The sequence below is a fragment of the Hippichthys cyanospilos genome, chromosome 8 (genome assembly GCF_059441005.1).
Source record: "Hippichthys cyanospilos isolate Australia breed blue-spotted pipefish chromosome 8, RoL_Hcya_1.0, whole genome shotgun sequence".
Lineage (NCBI taxonomy): Eukaryota > Metazoa > Chordata > Actinopteri > Syngnathiformes > Syngnathidae > Hippichthys > Hippichthys cyanospilos.
The window spans coordinates 15395721-15419000 of NC_142376.1; the positions used below are offsets into that span (position 1 = coordinate 15395721).

General features: G+C 39.5%; 1 protein-coding gene across 1 annotated transcript in view; it reads left to right on the forward strand.

Moving 5' to 3' along the window:
- Nucleotides 1–23280, forward strand: part of tacc2 (transforming, acidic coiled-coil containing protein 2) — a 54305-nt gene that overhangs the window by 23734 nt on the left and 7291 nt on the right. Inside the window, exons 7-18 of the mRNA XM_088422000.1 lie at nucleotides 2692–2937; nucleotides 10202–10302; nucleotides 14711–16067; nucleotides 16470–16505; nucleotides 17414–17471; nucleotides 17539–17725; nucleotides 18909–18958; nucleotides 19045–19148; nucleotides 19246–19399; nucleotides 19677–19814; nucleotides 20054–20146; nucleotides 22603–22662. Coding sequence (XP_088278126.1) covers nucleotides 2692–2937; nucleotides 10202–10302; nucleotides 14711–16067; nucleotides 16470–16505; nucleotides 17414–17471; nucleotides 17539–17725; nucleotides 18909–18958; nucleotides 19045–19148; nucleotides 19246–19399; nucleotides 19677–19814; nucleotides 20054–20146; nucleotides 22603–22662 — 2584 coding nt within the window. The remainder of the gene's footprint in view (nucleotides 1–2691; nucleotides 2938–10201; nucleotides 10303–14710; nucleotides 16068–16469; nucleotides 16506–17413; nucleotides 17472–17538; nucleotides 17726–18908; nucleotides 18959–19044; nucleotides 19149–19245; nucleotides 19400–19676; nucleotides 19815–20053; nucleotides 20147–22602; nucleotides 22663–23280) is intronic.

Consider the following 23280-nt stretch of genomic DNA (forward strand, 5'->3'; position numbering starts at 1 on the left):
TCCCATTTATGAACCATTGGTTTAGAGACTAAAATCTTCAAACTTTCAGCTTCACGACAGTAAATATTTTCAGATTTCATTAATCAAAATAAGATCCAGTATATATAAACATCTGTTTGAGAGCTATTTAACGATACAACGAACACATATCGCAGTTCAAAGAGCACCGACTGCTGGACCTGGTGGTGCACTGTCTCCTCTGGTGTGTGTCGTGTGCGTGTTTTCCCCGCCCTGAGCAGGCACGTCCTCCCTCCCCTGTCTGTTCAGCTCCAGCCTGCCCTCTTGTACTTGAAGTCATTTGCACGGAGCACACAGTTGAACAAAAGCCAGAGTTCAAGACAAACACTTGAGCGTATGCTGTGTGCTGAGCGCGCATGACTGACGAGGGGGTACCGGGACACTCTGTCTAGTGACTGTGGTGCTTTGGAAGTATAACAGAAGCGTTTCCATCTGTTTTAGTTAGTCTTAAACTTTGGCTATCTCCATGGCAGAAGTATGGGTGAGTTAGTTGAAAAGTTGCTGTCTTTAATTATGTGTATGTGTGTGAGTGTGTTCATGTTGAAGTAACTCCAAGTGGATGTAGCATATGGTGTATAGGGAACCAACTATTGCCCTCTTCTGACCCCAGCAGATGGGCAGAGGGGAGGGTCAAGTAGTGATACAGAAGGACAGAAGGCGATAAAGATTTGAAATGACTCACACATTTACAAGGTGCTTCTCCTTCCTCAACTGCTTGGTCACCTATACCTGCTGCCTTTTTTAAACATTTACTTCCTTTAAAAGTGGAAAAAAATGTGGGAAATGTCCTCTCACTGTGATTTTATCTTGAAAATGTCTATATTACTCATCTATTTGCTTGTTTTAATAAGAAGCTAGTAAATAGACCTGTTACCATGGCAATTGTAGGTGCATAGGCTTCCGATGGCACTAGTGAAGAGGATAATCTCATGGCTGTGATTTATTCATAGGGTCGTGGAACATGTTACAGAGTTACATGTGAGTTACAGAATTGCTCATAATGTTTTTTTTTAATGCACTTTCTCTTGTGCATGTGCATGTACTCATTCACTGGACTTTCAACGGCTTTTTGATGTCTATAGTCATCAATGGCAGTGTTTTAATATGAAACCACTGATGTGTACTTTCTCACATTAAATCAAGCACTGTGTTTTTTTTTTTTTTTTTTTTTTATGTGACTCCCGGCAATCAACATAGCCAAACGTGCTCTGACAGACACACTGTCTCCAGGTATTAACAAGGGTTCAAGTATGTTTAAAGTGTGTCATTGAAAAGGAGCAAATGTTCTCCCTTGGTGTTTCTCCTTTCTTGCGCCAATTTGGAATTTCATATGGTGCAAAGTAGAAACGGGCCAAATGTTGATTTTACCATATCAGCTAATATTTGTGTACACTACAAAGAATCACCGTACAGTATAGCTTTTTTTTCAATCTGTGTTCTAGCTCCATTGTTTTTGTCTGACTTTGGAGCCACAAGTAGAGTCTATGATACCATGTTATGACTTGGTTTTGTCTATTTCCAGCATGCACAAATGACTCTGGCATTAAAAGGATTTGTAATGAGAAACATGAGACTAAGTTAGATTGAAACATTTTCAAATGAATATGTTTGAGTCATGATGAAAACGTTAGAATGCAATATGTTTATTTTTCATTTTTTACAACGGAAAGTCGTAATGATAATAATAATCTATGTTGTTTCAAATCAGAGCGTTCGCTGCTTGATGCAGAAAATACCACTCACCACATTGTGGTTGGCCAAACAGACGTACCTAAATAGAACTTCTTTAATGTAAGTTTAAGGCAGTTCTTCTCAATTATTTTTTGCACAGCCCTTTCAGGAATAGAAAATCTTTCGCGCCCCTCCACTCGTTGCGCCGACTACCTTTTAGGTATTAGAATACCGAAAACTATGTTTTTAACATTAACAAAAGAAAAAAACTATCTAAATAAACTTTCAACATCTATTAACTTTTTTACAGCGTTTATACAGGTGTCAGTTTAGCCTAAAACAGAAATAAAATTTTAGCAAGCGTATCAAAGAACCTAGAAAAAAAAAAGATTGCAATATCCCCCCCAATGACCCAACCCCCCAGGAGGGCCTGTCCCACAATTTGAGAAGGAATGGTTTAAGGTGAAATTTTAATGGCCATTCAGGGCCTAATATAGCTGGCGTGCATGCGCAGCAGATCTGACGCTCCGTAGCCCAAACATCCTTGAGTTCTGCAGATTCCCTGGAATATTTTTAGAGTGAAGCAGGAGGCTTGCCCCAAGTGGTAACAGCTGCATGGGCGTCCAACACATTGCCTGTGGGATTAGAGCCTGGCACTCCTGATAAGATGAACCCGGATCAGAGCCAAATCTATTACCCCAGGTGGCCAATTACATCCAATCGTGAGACATTTGTGCAAGCTCCTCAATTCGCGTGTTCTTTTCCAAGTAGCGAAAGACATAGTAACATGTCAGGAGGCAAAGTACGGTTGCAGTTGCAGTTAGCAGTTATGTAGCAGTTATGCAGTTAGCCATATTTTGGATGGTTCGAGCAAGCTTGACTTTCAGTCTTCAACACAATATTTGTTTTATCTGAAGGCACAAAGTGAGGTAAGTCTATATCACTCAAGCCGCATCTGTTGATGTTCTGTGTGTCCCCCCCCCCCCCCCCCCCCTCCTGCAGACCCCCCCAATCTGAGCACACAGAGAGAGACGCTGCCCTTCTCAAAAGTTCACCCAAACACCTCCCGTCTGCTCCCCTTCCCGTGATCCCCACACCTCCACCAGCATCCCCTTTACCAGAGAAGACACCGCCTGCATCTCCTCACACGTCTCCTCTTCCTCCAGCTCCCACCTCACTCCCTGCACCTTCCAGTCACCAGATAGATGACCCCTGCCTAATCCCTACTTCTTGCAAACATCTTCTAAGGTATCACATTTTTCGGATTTTGCTCACTTTGAGATTTACAAAACTGTCTGTTTGTAACGTGCGGATGTGGGTTAAGCTGTTCATGCTCTCAGCTCAGATGTTAACCGTAGCCATGCCTGACACTAGTCCTTTTAGCCTGCTTGATGAAAATTGGCCATTGGCTTATCCACCCAATTCTAATCAGGATGAATCAAATCGACTTTAAAAGGGTTTACTCCTTTTTATTTGTATTTGGTTTAAAAGGAAAAAAAAAACAGCAATGTGTCTACCAGGCAGTAAAAATACATTTCAAAAAAAATTGGAGGGGTAAAAACTGAGCATATAGCTAGCAGCGGGCGTAACACTCATGTTTCCAATATCATCACATTAAAGGAGTATTCAATAATAGAAAGTTTGTTCAAACAACATTGCACAATCAAAGAGAGCAAGACATTGTCAACACTTATATACTGTATATACACACACGCGTGAACTGACCAGCAGTATAGAATTTTGAAAATAATACAAAGTTCGCCAAAATGTAACTCATGATATTTTGGTTGGACGCTAGCACGATGAAAACGGTGTGCAATTGTGGCGAGCGGATGATATTTATTTCTCAGGAACTAAGTCAAATGTGGATGCAGTCACCTGGGATTTTTTTAAGGTTATTCACCGGACATGTTTCGATGGAAGTCTTTTTGCCTTCTTCAGTCAGAAGAAAGTGAAAAGAAACATGTCGCAAAAAAAAAAGTCCGCCAGACATAAAATAACTAACGAGTTTAACTATAAGTAAAAGACAGAACGAGCACTTGCTGTAGGATTTTTATCTTGAGTTTGCACTACTTAATCCTCGTGTTGTTGCATTTTACTAGAAGTTTTTTTTCACTCTGAAAAAACGGATCCAAATGCACCAGTTAAGTGTTTAGCAAATTCTTTTTATCTGCAAAATTGTGTTCTGCCGTTCTTATAGCGCTCTCATAGCTTCTAATATAAATTTCAGAGGCACTACACAGTGCAGTGCGTTTTACCTCCACCAGATGGAATCATTTCTTTTAGTCATAGAGTACATTCACTCTGCTGCGGCTATGAACCTAACGCACTCGTACACGAGTAAGTGGTCGCAAATCATTGTACAACAGAATAAATTACAAATGATGGAGGTTTAATCTGGACAGAATATTTAGATTATAACTGGATTATTCACCCATGAAGCGATTGTTATATTTATTATTATATTGATAGTCAATGTTTGGTTCAAAGTTGTTTGAGGAATTGAGCCAGTAATTGCCTATAAAAGCAGTCTTTTGCTTCAAACCTGACTATTTGGCATGCAATGTCCAGATAGGTTTCCTAAAAGCACCTTTGCATTTTCAATTACATAGCAGTTGATTTCTGTTTTGTTTCACTTTCTGTAGCTGCTACTGTTTTGCTGTGACCCCGTTTCGAGCTCGCACTACGCATTGTATTTTTTATGAGCTATACCACTACTCCTGACATAGCGACTTAGGTTCAATTACTATTTTGTACCCAGTGAGGGCTTTTAAATGTAAGGGTCTTCTTGGTCGTTTTAAGTCTATTTTGTATTTACTTTAGATGTAACATAAACTGTACAAGTAGCAGGATTTTATGTGTAACAACATTGTCACAAATAAGATTAAATTACAAAAGCTTACATTTATTTACTCTTCCATCAAATGCCAACCTGTTTACTATTTGTTTCAGGCTTTTCTTTACTCACAAGTAAAACTGCCTTTTTAATGCCGCTTGTAGTGACCTTGATTTGACTTTACCTTGATTTGACTTGAAATGGCAAACGTGTTATAAATCTTTCAGAAAAAGCTGTCACTGCTTTATTTCCTACGACCAAAGTGTGTTGAATTTTTTATTTCTTTCGCTGATTTGCATAGGAGGCTAAAGTGCAAGAACATCAGACTCTTGAAGAAGAGCTCTTTCACAAATAGCATACTATGGTCATACACGTTTTTGTTGCATGCTTTGAACATGCAACTGGCAGTGCCAATCAATAATTTTGCTTTAGCATGTGGGCAGCTGCGAGGGGGTAGCATTTTCTCTCATTCCCTCTGGTTGTTAAAAATCGACCATAAGGCCCAGTGAGAGCAGTATTATGTTAGTATTCCCTGGTTATCCATTAATGGCTGTTCTACATTCAACCCCCCCACCTTCTCTCCTTAGGCAAAACAAGAAACCAAAAAAAAAACTATGGCGATTGCTATGCAGTGGAACTGAAGAGTTTCCATTTTTCAATCAGCACATCTCCATTCCCATTCTCAGTGGAACACAATCTCTGCTGCTAAAATGTCAAATGGTCCAAGCTATTTATTCTGTTGTAGTATGACTAGTAAGCTTTCATTAACACATTTTCCGATAAATGCACAGCTGATTCATCCTCCTTTCAGAGCCCTCTTTCCCATCGCTACATGGACAATCAATAGAAACATTTTATCACATGTTCCTTTTTTCATCCCATGGGACTCGTTCTGTAGCAGATGTAAGAAAAAGAAGACAAATAGGAGTACGTGAGTGATCTTTTGAATTACACTCAATAATGTTGCAGCAGGCCAGTAATTTAGACCAGCAAATGCACATTTAATGAAAGTTCGCACTCACGTTTGTGTTTGAGTTTTTTTTTTTTGTACTTTTATTGGGAAAACAAACTTATCAGGGTTAAATTGTTGTATAAATAGTGAAAATGAATCCATGTCATAATAATTACAGTCACATTTTAAATGCTGTTTTAATGATCTTACAAATGAAAACAATGTACAATAGCATATCCGTTTCAGAGTTTGGATTTTACCATTCAAACAAAGATGGATTTTTAATAGAATTCTGAGTTGTACAACCTGAGGATAACTAAGAATAGATTTGGATCTTACTGTTTGTTCAGGCTAGTATAGAATTGCTGACACGAGGAAGTCGGCTTGACTCAAAGTTGAATACATCACTACACTTCTGTCCAAGGCTTTTGTTTACTTCACACATGACTCAAAGTATTTTTCATGCAGCTTCTGGATGAAAACGGAACATTTAAGTTGAAGAAAAGCGAAAACATGAGGTGTCATTTCTTAAGGATGGTGCAGAAGGAAGCCAAAGTGGCTGTTTATGGGGGTTCTATTGTTTGGTTCTCTCCTGCATGGCTGTGGTAGTCGTCTAGAAAACGGCTGCTTGTCTTTTTAAAGGCGCAAGCATCTGCTGCTGCTGTGGGGGTTTTCAAAGGAGACTAGAAGGGGGAGGAGGCAGTTTGTGCAGCATCACAGCTCAAATAGAGGCACCTCAAAACACACATGCAAGACGACAAGAGTGCAGGATTGTTGTTGCATCATTTTGGATTAGTCTATCCTTGTACTTTAATGCTTCAGCATCATTTTGCAAGAGGAACTACATGGAAAAAGTGTCACGTCGACAATGTGTGCGGGAGCTGAGGTGCAGGGACCCTATGCATAAATTGACATGCATTTAATCATCCGGTGATTTGATGCGAGGAGCGGGACGAGATCATTCTCTGCAGTGCAGCGTTAGATGCTGGCGCTCGCCTCTGCTGGAAGCTTCCACTGATAGCGGAAAAAGGCATTTTCGAGGGAGCAGGTGGATGTGGACAGTGGCTGAAGTGCAGGTGGGGGGAGCAAAGGTTGCTGAGAATGGGTGCCAACGAATCCATGGAGCAAGGACAGACACGCTGTCCTACTCAAGAACACATGTGAGTCAAGATTCTAGTTCTGACATATGCAAGACTGTTTATGATTTTTTTTTTAATTGCCATCCTTGTCTTATTACTCATTCTCGTTTGAGCCAGATCCTTGTTGTCATTTGGTTTTGTGATGTAAATAAAAGGATCAGCGCACATGCGCAGTCGCTTGCACATGTAAATCATTTCTATATGGACTATGGAAGCCAGATGGAGGCAATGAGTTCAAAGTGGTGGTGTGATTTTTGGCTGCTTTCATTGTCGTCACTGAGTGTTGAACTGGAGCACGGTGTGCAGGAATATGACTGGAAGGGAGCGTTAGAGACGGGGCAAGAGCGCTCCACTTAGTTTTATTTATAGCTCAGAGACTTGTGCACTGGGAAGCAAGGACCCGTGCAGATGGGGGGAAGGTGTCATTTCGAATGGAGGGATGAATGATTTAGCACAGGAAAGCTTTGCTAAGTATGGACACAAGGCTTGTATTCACTTTTTACAGCTTGATGGTTGTATGAGTTTCCCTTTGTTTACATCACAATGTATATTGTGTTGTGTGCACAGTCACAACCCTGATGAGAGCACCCAATACCCAATACTAGGTTGTAATAGTCAGGATCCAGAATAAGAGTAGTTACTGTTAGCCGTGATGAATGTAGTGGATCATGTTCCTGTACCTTGATCCTGTTCTCATTATCATTATGCTAATCTTTTTAACCTTCTCCTTGCTGCTTTTTGCAATGCTGTTATTTTTAATGTGCCATCTGTCTGCTCCCAATATGTCAGATTAGGCTGTGTGGGATGACATCATCCTTAAAACAGGAACCCACTCTGGATGTTTTCTAGGTATGAAGCGGTTTGAAACTTACGTACTATACACATATATAACAAATAGCTGTTTCACAGGGTGTGCAATTCCCTTAACATCATCATCATCTTCATCAACAACACCACGTTTGTAGACACGATTGCAATGTCATAACAACACAATCGCTCCCTCTGCTGGTTCATTTACATCTATTTTAAACTACAAGCGTTGAGGAATGGACACTGTTAAATCATTACTTGAATCAAGAGCAATTTAATGTAAAATACGGATGCCATTGCATATTAGTTGTACTACACGTTTATTAGTATTAGTATTAGTATTAGTAATACACATGTCCCAAATTTAGTACAGCCGATAATACAGGATACGGCAAAAACTAAAGGCTGTAAATTATTTTGAAAACAGAGGGATTTTTTTATAGATTCATAGACAAGCTTACACAAATGTTAAAACTTGTATTTAAAATATTTATAACATATTTATAATATTAATATTATTATAAAATAATGGTTAATTGATTTAATGTAAATTATTTTTCACTAAGTGCTACATGTAATACATGTCTTAAATACAGGTTTGCAGTGTTACATTTCTACTGCATTAATTTGTTCAGTTTTGCCAGTCACAGACATTTCTTCTATAAATAATCACTCTCATTTTAAATTGTATAATTCATAATTAATTTAGTTATAGAAAATTAATCAATTATTCAAATGGAGGTGGTTTTAAAAGTATATACAATTGCAGGATTCACTATTATGTTTTTATATTATGTTTTTTTTACAACAAATAATGAGCAATAAGTATTTTTTCAACTAGACAGTATACATGAGTAAAACATGAACAGACATCATAACCAATATTATATGTAAATGGCTAGTTCAACAAATATTACTCCGCTCTTGATAATGCTCAGTCAGCCCAGAGGCTATTGACCATCAGTAACCACAGAAAAAATGTGATTTGGAAGAATCAATCAGTCAGTGTGAACATCATTGGGAAGTATTCATATCTTCTCCATCCTCTTTTCATTGGTGTTTGCCAGAACAGAGCTTTGTTGAATTTTCAGGTATAAATGCCAGCAGTGTAGATTCGTCTGGGAGCTGTAAGTCCTCTTTTTGTCTGAAACGCTGCACCTCCCACCACGGAGCCTCTGTCTCCAGGCAGGCTGTCTGTCTTCGCTATAAAGATTGGCTGTTGCTCTTTTTGTTTAGGCTTGTCCCCGTAGCTTGGCTAACTCTTCACCATGATGCTGTTTTCCTGTTGGCATATTTTGTCTGCAGATTCAATAACTGCAAGATTGCATGACAAGATTGAATGTAGTGCAATTGTCTGACTTGGTGCTTCAATGAAGCGTATCTCATGTCACATGTCAGTATCTTGCAGCCAGACAGTTTTACCCCCCTCCATTATGAAACATGGCGGCGACTGCAGTTGCCATGGTAACCTCAGTCATGCTGTTTCAGGGTAAATAAGATGTCTCAAAGGACACAAATTAAGCATTGACTCTAGGTATAAGCAGCTTGTGTAAGCTGTTTTTATCAATTTTTTTTATAATGCTAGACTGCTTTAGCTTGTGATACATTTCATATTATATTCACATCACACGTCTAGTATTGGAAATTAGTTGCAAGGAATTGTTGGAAATCCAGAAGGCACTTTAACGTTGTCTTGTCTGCTCATCACCTTTTCATGTACTATTTGAATTTATACCCCAATCAAATTACTCCACTACAGATGTCATAAAATCCTAATTATTGTCATAAATTAGTTTTCTCATGGTTGAAATTGTTTAGCACTGACCACGCTGACTCCAGTATATTCAATCTCTTCTTGAGCCTAACATTCTTGCTTCACCCATTGCTTTTTTTTTTCTCATTTTCATCTTTATTCTTCATGTGGGACTCATTTCTTCGCACAATTAACTGCACTCTATTGAGATCCCAACGTGGCGGAATGGCCACATCTCTGGAAGACAGAAGGTTCAGTTGTATTCATGATAACTGCAGAATAACATTTTAAATGTCATGAAAATTATTTCTTGGTTTAGCAAGGTGGCAGAGGAAAAAAAAATGCGCAGGGAGGGGGTAAGAATGAGAGGAGGAGAGAGAGTGGAGACAGTCTGCAGACAGTCTCATTCAGATTGGAAGGCATGTTTTGCTTCTGTGCAATGTGGAAGGACCGACACCTTTAATCAGAAAGAGGAGATTGGAGAATCACACTGTAGGTGATCTCGTGCTTTCCAGTACAGACAGTGAGTGTTCTTAGTCCACCTGTGTGTCAGACATCGGCTGCCGTTTTTTTAGACATTATGGCGGTGAGTGCGTGGCAGGCTCTATCTCCACTGCAGTGGGCTCGCTGGGGCTGGGATACCCTGCTGGGAGGGGCAGCAGGCGGTCCGGACTTGGATCCGGCTTTCGGGCTTTTCCGGCGTCTTTCCTGGGGCTCACATGACAACATGATTAAGACTGCAGGGGCGTTGGTCAGACAGAGGTGAGACAGGATGGGATGCGAGACACGCAGGCAACAAACCTCAGAGTTGTATTTTAAATGAATGTCTGACGTGGAGGAAAATCATCTGTATTTTTTTTTTTTGGAAAAAGAAAACATGCTTAAACATACATCTTGGTATGTCTACTCCAGATTGAAGCACAGAAATATTGCACACTGTTTATTCAGTTGATCATCATGGTGATGTCATAATTATTCAAATCAGTATTGACTTAGTATGCAATTGCTTTTTTTTTTTCTAGGAGCTCCGACTCTGATGGAGCTTTTGAGACTCCTGAATCGACAACTCCAGTGAAGGCTCCTGCAGATCCACAGAACCAATTAGGAACCACTGATGACAAAGGTCAGTAAATAAACTGGCATCACAGTAATCAAAACCGCATGCAAAAAGTTATTCTGTGCTACCATCTAGTGGAATCAAGTGGTACATTTGCGTTTGGAATTTCTTTTTTCTTTTCACCCATATATTTCCCGGGTAGACTGAAGAGCTCTTAATGTGGTTGTTCTTAAAGGGACAGTGTGTAAGATTTAGACCATTTTTCACTCAAAAGGAATGGATTGAATGATTACAAATTTCAAACGGCTGCAAATAAATGTCTTCTTAACGACCAACAGTATGTTTTAAATATAATAATTGGTCTAGTTATCATTAAATTATATTACAGGGTAGGTGGCACTCCTCTGGAGCCTGCCATGTCTATGGACAATGCTTAATGCAGCACCCCCTGCTGTCCGTAATGAAAAACAGTCTAAATCTTACACATCCCTTTAATGTAAATATACATTTATGTTTATATATAGGCTAAAATGCATTGTAATGTATTACTTTGCTGTCATTTGTAACGAGTACAATATTCCTAGTTTATTGTGTGTAATAAATAACATTACCACGTTATAGCAAAAAGTAATGCATTACAGTAATTACATTACTCCCAACACACACACACACACACACACACACACATATACAGTGGGCCCCCGGGTTACGAACTTAATCCGTTCAGCGGCTACGCTCGTATCTCGAATTGCTCGTATAGCGGGCAATCCAAACCCATGTTAATTCGTGAGTGCGTGCAACGCGCGCAGAAGCCTTAGGTAAAATCATCACGCTGTATACATAAATTAATATTAAGTGACATAATCTACTGTACAGTTGCATTAAATAACAAATACAAAGGATAAATGACTTTTACCTTTGGAAAGACGTGACTTGTGCTGAGATAAGCAGAGATGAGCAAAGATGAATGCTCTAAATCAATACAGTAAATCAGATATGCTATTGGTCTTACAGTGTCAAAGTAACTTTTTCAGTCAGGGTTTTCTCTACTTCCTTCCATCCCAACCAGCTGTGCCATCAAGCTAGATAAAGGCGTTCGGCCAATAGCATATCGGCACTTCTGTGATTGACGTGTGACGCCGGCCAATAGCATCTCCGTGAGTGAGACCGGGTGACCTTAATCGACCAATAGCATATTGGCGTCTCCTTGACTGACTGATAATTATTTGCACTTTTTTTTTAAACGGTTGGAATGTATTGACATCTTATTGATTTTAACACATTTAAATCTGTGACGATTTTTTGTCCTGCAATCGGCACACTTAATTTCATGTCAACTGTTTTTCCCGACGTGAATTGAGCACGGTGGAAGCGGAGAGGTGGTTGTGTGTGTTGCATTTACTAGGCAGCACACTTATGGCTTGTTCGAGCGTCAGTTCACCTTTGGTTACAACTCACAAAATTGCAACAATGACGCTGTCCCAATGCATATCGGGAGATCGCCGACTAACCTGACATGCAATCTTGTCTAGCAACCATTATATGGCGCTGTATCATCACCCGTAATAGGGTGCAGAGATTAACCTCTTGAGTTAATACGGCAACGCATATAGGCTATTGGTCTTACAGTGTTACAGTAACTCTTTCAGTCATGGTGCAAATCACGGAGATACTAAAACATCATCCTCTTATTTCTTCCTTTACCGCTGCTAGTAATTTTGGAAGCTATGTCTAACAGATAAAGTTTGCAAAGTCTTCAAAACATTCCGTTTTTCATTCATTTTCTCTACTTCCTTCCATCCTGTCCCATCAAGCTAGATAAAGGCGTTCGGCCAATAGCATATCGGCATTTCTGTGATTGACGTGTGACGCCGGCCAATAGCATCTCCGTGAGTGAGACCGGGTGACCTTAATCGACCAATAGCATATTGGCGTCTCCTTGACTGACTGATAATTATTCACACTTTTTTTTAAACGGTTGGAATGTATTGACAATTAATTAAAAAAAAACACACATCTAAACCAATGACAATTCTTTGTCCTGCAATCGGCACATTTAATTTCATGTCAGCTGTTTTTCCCTTTAGCTGTACAAACACTACACTTAAATGGTAATATATTTAGACACCGTGAGTGAGACAGTCAGTGTGACGTTGTAAGACCAATAGCGTTCACGTTACCGCCATAAGTATCTATTAATGATTGTAGATGACGCAACTGCTGAATATATTGACGCAGTTAGGCGAGAACATTTCTACATACTCAATGGCTGGTTTGTCGGAATGCTCGCAAGACGAGAGGTTTGCTCGTAAGCGGAGGACAAAATTCTCCCTGATCCACGCTCGTAAGGCGGAATGTTCGCAAATCAGGCTCGTAAGGCGGAATGTTCGCAAATCAGGATGCTCGTAAGCAGGGGGCTGACTGTATATATATATATATATATATATATATATATATATATATATATATATATCTCGTATATATATATATATATATATATATATATATATATATATATATATATATATCGTATATAGTAATTTCCGGACTATAGAGCGCACCTGATTATAAGCCGCAACCCACTACATTTTAGAGGAAAACCGATTTTGTACATACACAAGCCACACCTGCATACAAGCCGCATGTGCCCACATTAAATCATGTAAACATGTTTACAAAGAAAGTCGGTACACAGAGAGAGTTTTCAAAGTTTTAATAATATAACTTAACAATAATAATATAACTTTCTTCCCAAACGGTGCCTGTGACAGGGCAGTAAAATGGTAGCAACATGATAGCAACACGCTACTAACATGGTAGCAACACGCTAGCAACACAGTATAAAAGGTCTGGTAAAACAGGTCTGGTAAAAGAACATACTGGTAAAAATCACGGTAAGCCGTCTTTATCTTCCTCCTTTGAACTGAAGCCATCAAAGTCATCTTCCTCAGTGTCGGAATGAAACAGTGCCATATAGACGTCGTCACACACTCCCTCAGCCTCTCTATCGCTGTCACTGTGCCCTCCTCTCCGTCACGCAGCAGACCGGCTTTTCGGAACCCGTTGGTGATGGTGATTTTTTTGACACTGCCCCACGCTGTCAGGATCCACTGGCAGACTTGTGAAAAAGTTGCCTTTCGCATGCGGCCAGTTTAAGTGAAAGATTTCTCGCCGCTAGTCATCCAATTCTCCCATTCAACACGGAGCTCCACTTTAAATGCACGATTCACACTAATGTCAAGCGGCTGCAAATACTTCGTTGTGCCCCCAGGAATTACAGCTGGAATGGAGTTTGTCCTGCGTCATATGCCTTTCTTTTTGCATTTTCCATGATGAGGGTATGTTCACGCTAATTTAATTTATGCACAAGACAGGAAGTCTTCCTCGACGCATATATTCCACCGGTCTTAATCTTACCTTTTCTACTCGAGCGCCCCTAGCGGCCGTTAGAAAAATTACATAAATTGGCCGCATCACTGAATAAGCCGCAGGGTTGAAAGTTTGGGAAAAAAGTAGCGGCTTATAGTCCGGAATTTACGGTGTGTGTGTGTATATATATATATATATATATATATATATATATATATATATATATATATATATATATATATATATATATATATATATATATATATATATATATATATATATATATATATATATATATATATATAGAGAGAGAGAGAGAGAGAGAGAGAGAGAGAGAGAGAGAGAGAGAGAGAGAGTAAATGTGGATTCTGTCATTTTACCTTGACCTGTTCCCCCACAGACGCACGCTCTCACACACACACACACACACACACACACACACACACACACACAGTCACACAAACAAGCTCGCCGTCTCACTCACGCATTTGCTCTCACTCTCTCTCTGTCTCTCTCATTCGAGCGCACTTACTGCAAGCTCGTAGCTCACTCACAATATCGTTGCCCGTTTCGAAAGCCGCTAACATCCAAGACAACCAACTTCATTTGGCCAGGGGTAAATGTTTGATTGGTTTGCCTTCTTGAACCACACTTTAGCTCGATAGACTCCTCGCATCTTACCACGTTAACACATAAAACACTACGTGAAAGTCACATCGCCACTTTCTCCGTGGTAGATAGCTGCAGTAGCAAACTTACAGTAGTACTGCAGCCAACAAATCAGGTTAAGGATAATGTGATTGGCTGCTACAGCAGAGGAGGACTTACGTGTGATACTGATACACAAGGAGAACAACACAGTGCAGTTGCCGTTCAAACAGACGACAGGGGAGGTAAAAAAAAAAGTACCGGTTCTGACAGACTTGGATGATTGTAGATAACTGCCTTCTAAAATCGAGATATATCTGCAGTCCGGTTTTGTCCCACGCCTACTTGAAATCGTGTCTCACATCAATTGATTATAGTTATTTAGTGACCTACTGATTGGTTAAGTTGATTAACAGAATGAAAACCTTAATGATGGTCTATTCTTCTTCTCTCTCAGGTGAGGATACCTCAGGGGGAGCTCTCTCGACAGACTTGATTTCTCAGCCACTTTCCGTGGTTTTTGATGAGGACAGGCCAATTGCTGCCAGTGGCACGTACAACATCGAGCATTTTGCCTCAGATTCAAGAGTTCAAACACTGACTCGTTCCCTCAGCCTCCAGGGTGGAGAACTTGACACATCTAGCTTTGATGGATCTGTAACTCAAGGCTTCCGCCCGCATTCGGAATCTTTCAGCGTAGGCACGGAGAGTAATCCAGGGACACTCCGCAGGCCCAGGAAAGTTCGCCCTGGATCTGTAAAGAAGAAGCCTTTCCTGAGGCAGAACTCCAACCCTGAGAAGCCAAGTTCTACTAGTAGCACCCCGGAGATCATTAGGCGAGCAAACCCTCAAACAGTGACCCAAGAGGGGAAAGAAGGTGCAAGTCCTGCAGGGACCCTAAGAAAGACTGCAAAAAGTCGTGTGGACACTCCACCTCCACTACCAGAAGAAAACATTCATGTAGAATCTGAGAGGAGCCTCACTTTGCCTGCCTTACCCTTGTACCAGGAGGAGGACCTGCCAAGTAGTCCTCCTGTCAAAGAAAACCTCATCATTCCTCCCAGTGGTTCCTACAAATGGGATCCAGAGAACTTTGAGAACATAGACCCATTCAAGACTGGAGGAAGTAAGATTGCCAATTCACCTGTTCTTGATCGTAAAGGTCCTGCATGTGCCCCCATTGTTACGCCGCCAGATTGTCCGCCTGTCCCTGCTGTCGGGGAACTTCCTCATCCTACTTGCATAGGAGCATCAGTTACCAACCCTGAAGAGCAACCTATCCTACCCAAACGGGAGTCTGTGAGGCTGGAGTTTGATTACTCAGAGGAGAATAGTGAGGCATCACACGGAGCTTCTCCACCACCAAAGAAACTGGGCAAGAAACCTGCTGCCAAGATGCCTTTGAGGAAGGCAAAGTTGGGTTTAAAAAAGGTCCACCTCGAGCAGGCTGAGCAGCTAGATAATAACCTTGCAGCAGAACACAATGGTAACCAAGAGGAGAAACCCCTTTCCAGAGGTTCTTACGATTTTGAGTCAAATAAGTGGGATGATCCCAATTTTAATCCGTTTTTGACCAAGACAGCAGTGGCGAATTCTCCCAAGGCATCTGGACCTGCGTACAGTTTTGATTTTGACGATTCTGTAGTCGACCCTTTTAAAATTTCCAACAAGATAACAACCTCACCTCCAAAGGCCTCGGCCTCCGTCGAGTTGTCGTCAAATGATGACATGGAAAATGACAATGACAATATTGGAGAGCTAGAAGATCAAAATCAGAACAAACCAGCCAAAAAGAAGAAAACTCCTATCAAATCGTAAGTTGCTTATCTTCACACTCAGTGATTATGGCACATAGGTTAACTTGTGTCGGTGTTTTGCTTTGTTTGCTTGATTTGGATTTTGTGTTGTACATGGCCCACTCTTCACTATTGCCAGTGCCTTTTGTCCGTCTCTCTGTCACCTGAACCCGTGGTTATGACAAGTCTGCACAACTCTGCTCAAATGCCTTTTTTTCCCTTTTCTTTTTTTTTTTTGCAATACAAAAGAATTTGATCGTGGAATCATTTCAAACCTAATTCCACCTTTGATTTGATCCAAAAACCTGAGGCTTTAGACCACATTATCTCAGTTGTTTAGTGTAGTTATACAGAACTCTGGCATTCAACCAGGGGTGTAGACTTTAAATGCACACTATGTACTGTATTCTCATGTCACAGGAGGGCCAGAGGTGCATCCACTCTATGTTGTTTGTTGTAAGTACAGGGACAACACAACTATCCTCCATATTTCACTCCTAGTCCCATGTGGATCCCTGTAAACCAGCATGTCAGTTCCCTTGTTTGGTCATCCATCACTTTTAATATTAATATCCGAACAACACATGACTCAGTCAAAACATCAACAGTCCTCTTCTTTACACTAATAATAGACAGAAGCTAAAGGACATTCAACAAGCTGATCTTGTATAACTAATCAAAGAGGCATTTGTTAAATTTGACTGCAGCAACAACATTTGTTCATTTATAGTTTTGGAATATTTATTATGTTATTTATATAGATCTCCATTTGGAGCATTTGTGTGTTGTCCGTTTTACAAAGAAATTCATGCCATTGAAAAATGCTATTTACAATACAGTACTTGAGTGTAATCTAACAATACATTTCCTTTTAAATTGATTAATCAGTTTATTTAGGATTACACCTGAAATTGTTACATGTTGACTAAGCAGTGGTGAGCATGACACTGGTAGTCAATATTTTCAGTCTCGCTTTGGCATACTTACTTATTTACTTACTTACTTACTAACTCAGGAATGTTAGTTTTTCAATAACAGATATTTTTGCATGCTTTGATTAACACACATATTATGTACATTTTTGTTTTCATCCCTTAAAACTATAAGGAACTTCTTTTTGCAACATTTCGTAGTAAATGAAAACCCTTCTAACCAATACGCTATATAAACAAGTACTCTGTTTCTATATACGAAGCACTCAGGTTGACATCCCTGTAAAGTGGGCTAATTTTGTTAAATTGCAACAACTTTTACATCTTTTGGCCATGCAAAGATCAGAGATTCTTGTTTCGCCGAGGTGTACTGTCATAAAGAATTATGATCTGGTTGTGTGACTTTGTAAGAATGATTATCTTTTTCCTCAGTAACACTTTTAGGGTGAAGAGGTCACCTAAGAAATCACAGTTGTCTGACAACTCACAGGTGCGTTCATGTATTCATATATTTCTTCCTTCATTAGTTCTGTCTAACTTTGTCTTTTGTATTGCAGGATGCAGATGACCCCGCCTCCCTTGCGCCACAGGATGACCACGCCACCGATGAGGAGAAGCTGGCCTCCTCTACCAATCACAAGTGGGCAGACTTGCACGATGTGGAATTGACATCTGACCAGCAGGACGTCCCTCACCCATCAGATCTGACATCCTTTGTTAATGAGAGCGGTCTTCAGTCTTCAGGTGAGACATGCTGTTCAGAAACTGTGTGACACCCATCAATTCCCCCTTGGCCTTTAAAAGAAAAAAAAAAAACTTGTCATCCTCCACCAAAAAAAAAAAAAAAAAAATCTACTAAAATCATTGATGTTAAGAAATACTGACTTCATAAAGGCAAATTATTTCATTTTGAAACTTTTGTGTGGGAGCAGGACTAATACATTTCTACAACCCTTATAAACTGTAAAAAAAATACTTTACAGCCAATAACATGGAAATGATTTTATGTTTTGAAAGTACAAAAACTTTATCAAACTAATTTAAATACTTTTAGGAATTGAATCACTTATGGTCCCAAGGGCCTATAGTTTGAGTTTGAGTATAGTTTGTTCACACTGTCATTGCTCCAAAACACATACAAATGAGTTAGTTACATTAGAAATCATCAACCTACCAAAATCCCTCATACAATTTTGTCATATTTCACTCTGCAACTTTTTAGGGGAAAAAAAACAAACAAAGAAAGTAGTGGTTGTTCTGTCAAAAATATCATAAAACATGAATAAAGACAACTGTTTTACACTTTATATCTCTTGTTAGATCTGATATTATTGAAAAGGTTTGATGTCTTGAAAGTTAAAAAAATAAATAAATCCATGAATTATTTGAACACTTCTATAGTGTGCATTTTTTGAAAACACTGTCATTGCTCTGAAAATAAATGTATGTAATCAGTATGAATAACTGAAGCATAATAATTATACATATTTAGTCTTTTCTTTTTACAAAAACATCACAAAACATTAAAAAAAAAAACAGAAATAACTTTTTATAAATTTTAGGTCATTTAAATGATCTGATGTGTTAAAAGTGAAAGAATATATATATATTATTTTATTATTTGTTTCAACACATTTATAACATTGACCATTTATGGTCCTCAAAGGGTTTAAATGTTCACCAAATGTCGAGGTGCCTCAATCGTTAACAACCAACAAAACATACACGAGTTTTTTTTTGTTTGTTTGTTTTTCAGGAAAACATGGAATGCATTGTTTTTCTTTATTGGTTTTAGCCGTGTCAATGATATAAGCCCTTTGTCCCAGTTTTTCACTACTCTTCCTAGTTGCTCTAGCTCAGCCCATCGGGTGTCTGTTGGAGGCATCAGCCATCTAAATTCTTCATTTGCATCTGCCTGTCCTTTTAGTGCAAGACTATCAAATAGAATACATGGAGAAAATAGGCCCCTCTTCACCTGTGAGTATTTACATCAATTGTATTAGCACATGTTCCACTACTCTGTGATTACCAAACAAAATAAAAAATGTGTTAACCTCTTGTAGCCACCGTCTGTGAAGAAGCCATCGTTACACCTAAAGTTGGACTCATTATCGAACACCGTATCCAAGGATACACATGGATCTGGGCCCAACTCTCCATGCACAGGGTACAACTATAATAGTGGAGTTGACATTTTAAATTTTGCACTTGTTTGTGGCCCAAACTTCATACATTTGGATGGAATGTGCTTTCATTTTGCACAGGAGTTTTGAGGAAATGGAGGCCCAGATAACAGCCAGCATGAAGACCCCGGTCCTAAGTTCCAGGCCAGGTCCTGAAGGATCTGCTGGAGAAAAGGGCCGGAAAAGAGAAAGTGAAGTGCTCAGTCGAACACAAAGCACAGAAAGGGATGAGCAGGTGTGTAACGAAAGCCTTGAATGTTCTTAGTGTACTGTATAGCTGTTTGCGTGTTTGTTAAGTAACATTACTGTCATTTCACCATCATTTAATTTAATTTTTGGTATTTACTTCAATCTCTATGAGTCAGGTCGAGAGTAATCAGAATCTGGAAATCCACACTGCACTCAAGAGTGTAGCTTCCCGTTCTGCCACTTAGTCGCTGAGCCCTTGCTTTGCTATGTTGATACCTCCCCCCTCTGCCCTATGCCCACCCCATCCTGGTCATCCACTATAGCTCAGTAGCCCAGAGGTCCCTTCTTCAGCCCTGACCATGTCCCTCTTAGAAAGACTGTCTGAGTGTGATGACCCTGTGCAATACCTGGCGCCCGACCTCGCTGAGACCAACCCTAATGCATTCGCTCAAAAACTACAGGTGTGTTGACAACCTGATGGCTTTTCAAATGATTTGTATTTTTTTTTTTCAACTATCTTGTGTTTTTGTGCAAATCTCCCACTCACCTTCTCATTCCCCCTTATTTTGACAAATTTGGAGTGAAGTGAGATCGGACTCCGTGTGGTATGTCGTCAACTGAAGTGTTGTATATCCTTTTCCCTTACTCTCTCATCCTTGGGCCGCACCACCAACATTTGACCCCAAATGGTGCGGCCCAGGAGGAGCTGGTGCTTGCTGCCCTGCGGATAGAGGCTCTGCAAGTAGCCAAAAACATCTCTCAGTGCCCCTACCTCTCCACTGTAAGCCCCCAGGTACTGCGTGTATTTAGCCTGCACCTGATGTAAGTGTGCGTGTGTGTGCTTTGCCAGGCTGCATCTTGATGAATGTGTAAGACCAGGACTTTAGAAATGGTGCATGAGTACCATACTGATTGAACTCATGGCCTTAACAACATGGCGGCTGCACCACTGCTTTGTCAGCCCTGTAAACCTACAGTATGAAGTCCCCCTCATCGCCATATCTAACATGGCTTAAAACTCGCTGCAGAACGCCCCCAAGCAACAGAGTGTTGCTTCATTCTAGAGCCATGCCTCTCTTTTGCATGCTGCCTGTTCACAAGAGGCTTGAATGTGACTAGTAATGTATTACATACTACTCTAGAAGCAGTTACAGCATTCCGTACACACCACTGAGCTCATTTTTAGCTACATCATCTTACAAAATAATGGTCACATTACCAGCCTGGCGATTTTTTTTTTTTTTTCCTCACCATGTATTTCATGCTGTGTGTCCTTATGGTGGCCAACTTCAGAGTGCCAGGGCAGTGTGTTTTAGGGTGAGAGCCCAGTTTTACAATGCTGTGATAATTGCACATTTTAAATTCACTATTTAACTATTTGCCTTCTCCTCTGTGTAGACCTATTGCCAAATACTTGCTGAAGTCCACTTTTTTGTGCTATTTTTAAAATGTCCTAAGATGACATAAAATCCATGTCTACATTGTTATTGATGTCATGGAAGTCTTTGGAAGTCTATGTTTGGATTTATTTATCATGGAGAAACTACAGTCAGTTAAGCGTGAGTTGAAAAGGGAATGAATGAAAAATGGTTTCATACATGTATCTATGTGTGTGCATTTAAAAGGTTTTTTTTTTCCAAATCAGACTTTTAAGGGTAGATTTGTAAATAAATTTGAAATTATAGTGGGCCCCCATGTTACGACATTAATCTGTTCCGCGGTTGGCGTCGTAAGGCGAATTCGTTGTATGACAGGCAATCCAAGCCTATGTTAAATAGCTAATGCGTTTAAAACCCCAGGTAAAAACATCAAAATTGTACATACATATTAAAAATTGCTACCAAAATAATATAGTATTATGTATATATAATATGCATGTATACAATAAGAAAACATCAGAAATAAAAAATATAGTATAATATAATGATTTATTTACCTTTGAATGGCGCTTGTTATGCCCATATTCCCTAATAAGGGTTACCTCTAGCATCCTTTCCATATAAACTTACTTCTCTCACATCACTTGCAATCTTGGAACCCATAGCTAACCCTTTCAAATTTGAATCAAGCAGTAAAATGCACTATAAATACGGTTTTGTAACCACTCACAATTGAACCGTTCCGCCATTTTAAACAAGTGAGGCCGACCAATAGCAGACAGTTATCTTCGTGAGGAGACACTGACCAATATCAGACCACCATTGTAGTCACGCGTTGCATGGAAACAGTTAGACGGCAATAGTAAATAAGTGCAGTTACTTAAAAACGCCTGCAGATGGAGGCAAAACAAAACAAATACAGCAAAACCCCTAGGGTCATGACATTTGTTTTCTGTCGCGAATCTGGGAAAATGTCATAAAGAGAGGATGAAAAAACTCAGTATTCCAGGTCGCAACATGAAAATAACGTAAATCAGGGACGTTGTAACATGGGGGTCCACTATATATTAACTCATTTTTAACCATTGAAATGTATACTTTTTTATTACATTTTTTAAATAACCAGACAAGTTGGGGGAATATCTGACTCTGCTCCACTGTAAATGTCCAATGTGGAAACAACTTTACTGATGCACAGCCACCTGTAGTGACAACACTTCACGCTTCTAGATATGAAATCAACCCAATGTTGGGGTCCTTTGGGAGAAATGGATGCATTTTTAAACCTACTTTTTCCTCCTGCTGATGATAAAAGAATGGAAAAGGGCAGAAAGAAGCGAGTCCATATTTTCAATTGGTAGAGTTGGAATATAAATAATCTTTGAACTCAATACCATGTGGGTATTAAAAATGTCAAAATTCTCCAAAATGGCTGGCACTGAATGACTTAAACTGGTATGGGATCATGATTTGTTAAAACTATTACTATGGACAATTATTTTAAGAAAGGTCGGGGTTTCAAAATTACACTTGCTATTTGCAGAAGGGCTCCTAGCTTCAACTTAAACTCTTATTTTTTTCACTCCCCATCTCCAACACACATATTATAATTCTCATAAAATGTTTGTTTCTGTCCACCGAAGTCTGATCTCTTCTGTCAGTATTCATTGGATACTTCTATAGTTTCTTTAGTTTTTTTTAATCCCCAATCACGTCCCAGTCGAAAGGTTCAGCGTTTTCTCTAAAGTCTTCTACACCATACATGAGTCTTTATATTCAATTCTGCAGATGCAACATGCTATGTAGCTAGCATTCATACAACAGATGTTTCCCATCCATATCTCAAGCATGTATCCCACACATTTCACAGTCCCGCCTTAAGAAACCCAGCACACGGCGATGGAACATCAACGGGTCACCCTTACTGAAAGTAAGAGTAACACTTATTGTACGTAGCCTTCCCTTGTAATCTCCTGCTCAGTCCTTAGATATTTTGACAGTAGCACTTTTCAGTCAATCAGCTTTGTATTTTATTACACTAAAATACAATACAATTGGATATAGTATACAGCAACAATTCCAAACCAAACTACCAAGCCTGAGATCATCTGGTGTGCCTTAGGAAATTATGAATTTTCACTTAACTAGAATAAAAAAATATTCATTTATGGTAAATAATTTGTCTCTATTCAACTACTTAAGCCACAAATGCATAGTGACAGACAGAACAATTAAATTCTCTTCCACTTGATGGCATAAGGTATTCTCAACCTGCTGCCATGTCATATATGTGTGTGTTGTGTCATGAGATTTTTTTTCTAATGTAAAATACATGCCTTGACTCAATAAAGGTTGGGGATTGCTATTATAAAGAACATACACCTTTAAGCCAGCAGTGCAGTTACATTCATACGTGTTGCACTTTTAGTACAGTGTTTATGTGTCTTTAATACAAAAACACCTAACATTGGAACAAATATTTTGCGATACATGTCATGTATGAAGCATTATGCTTTTGCAAATATGCACTAATAATCAAGAAACCTAA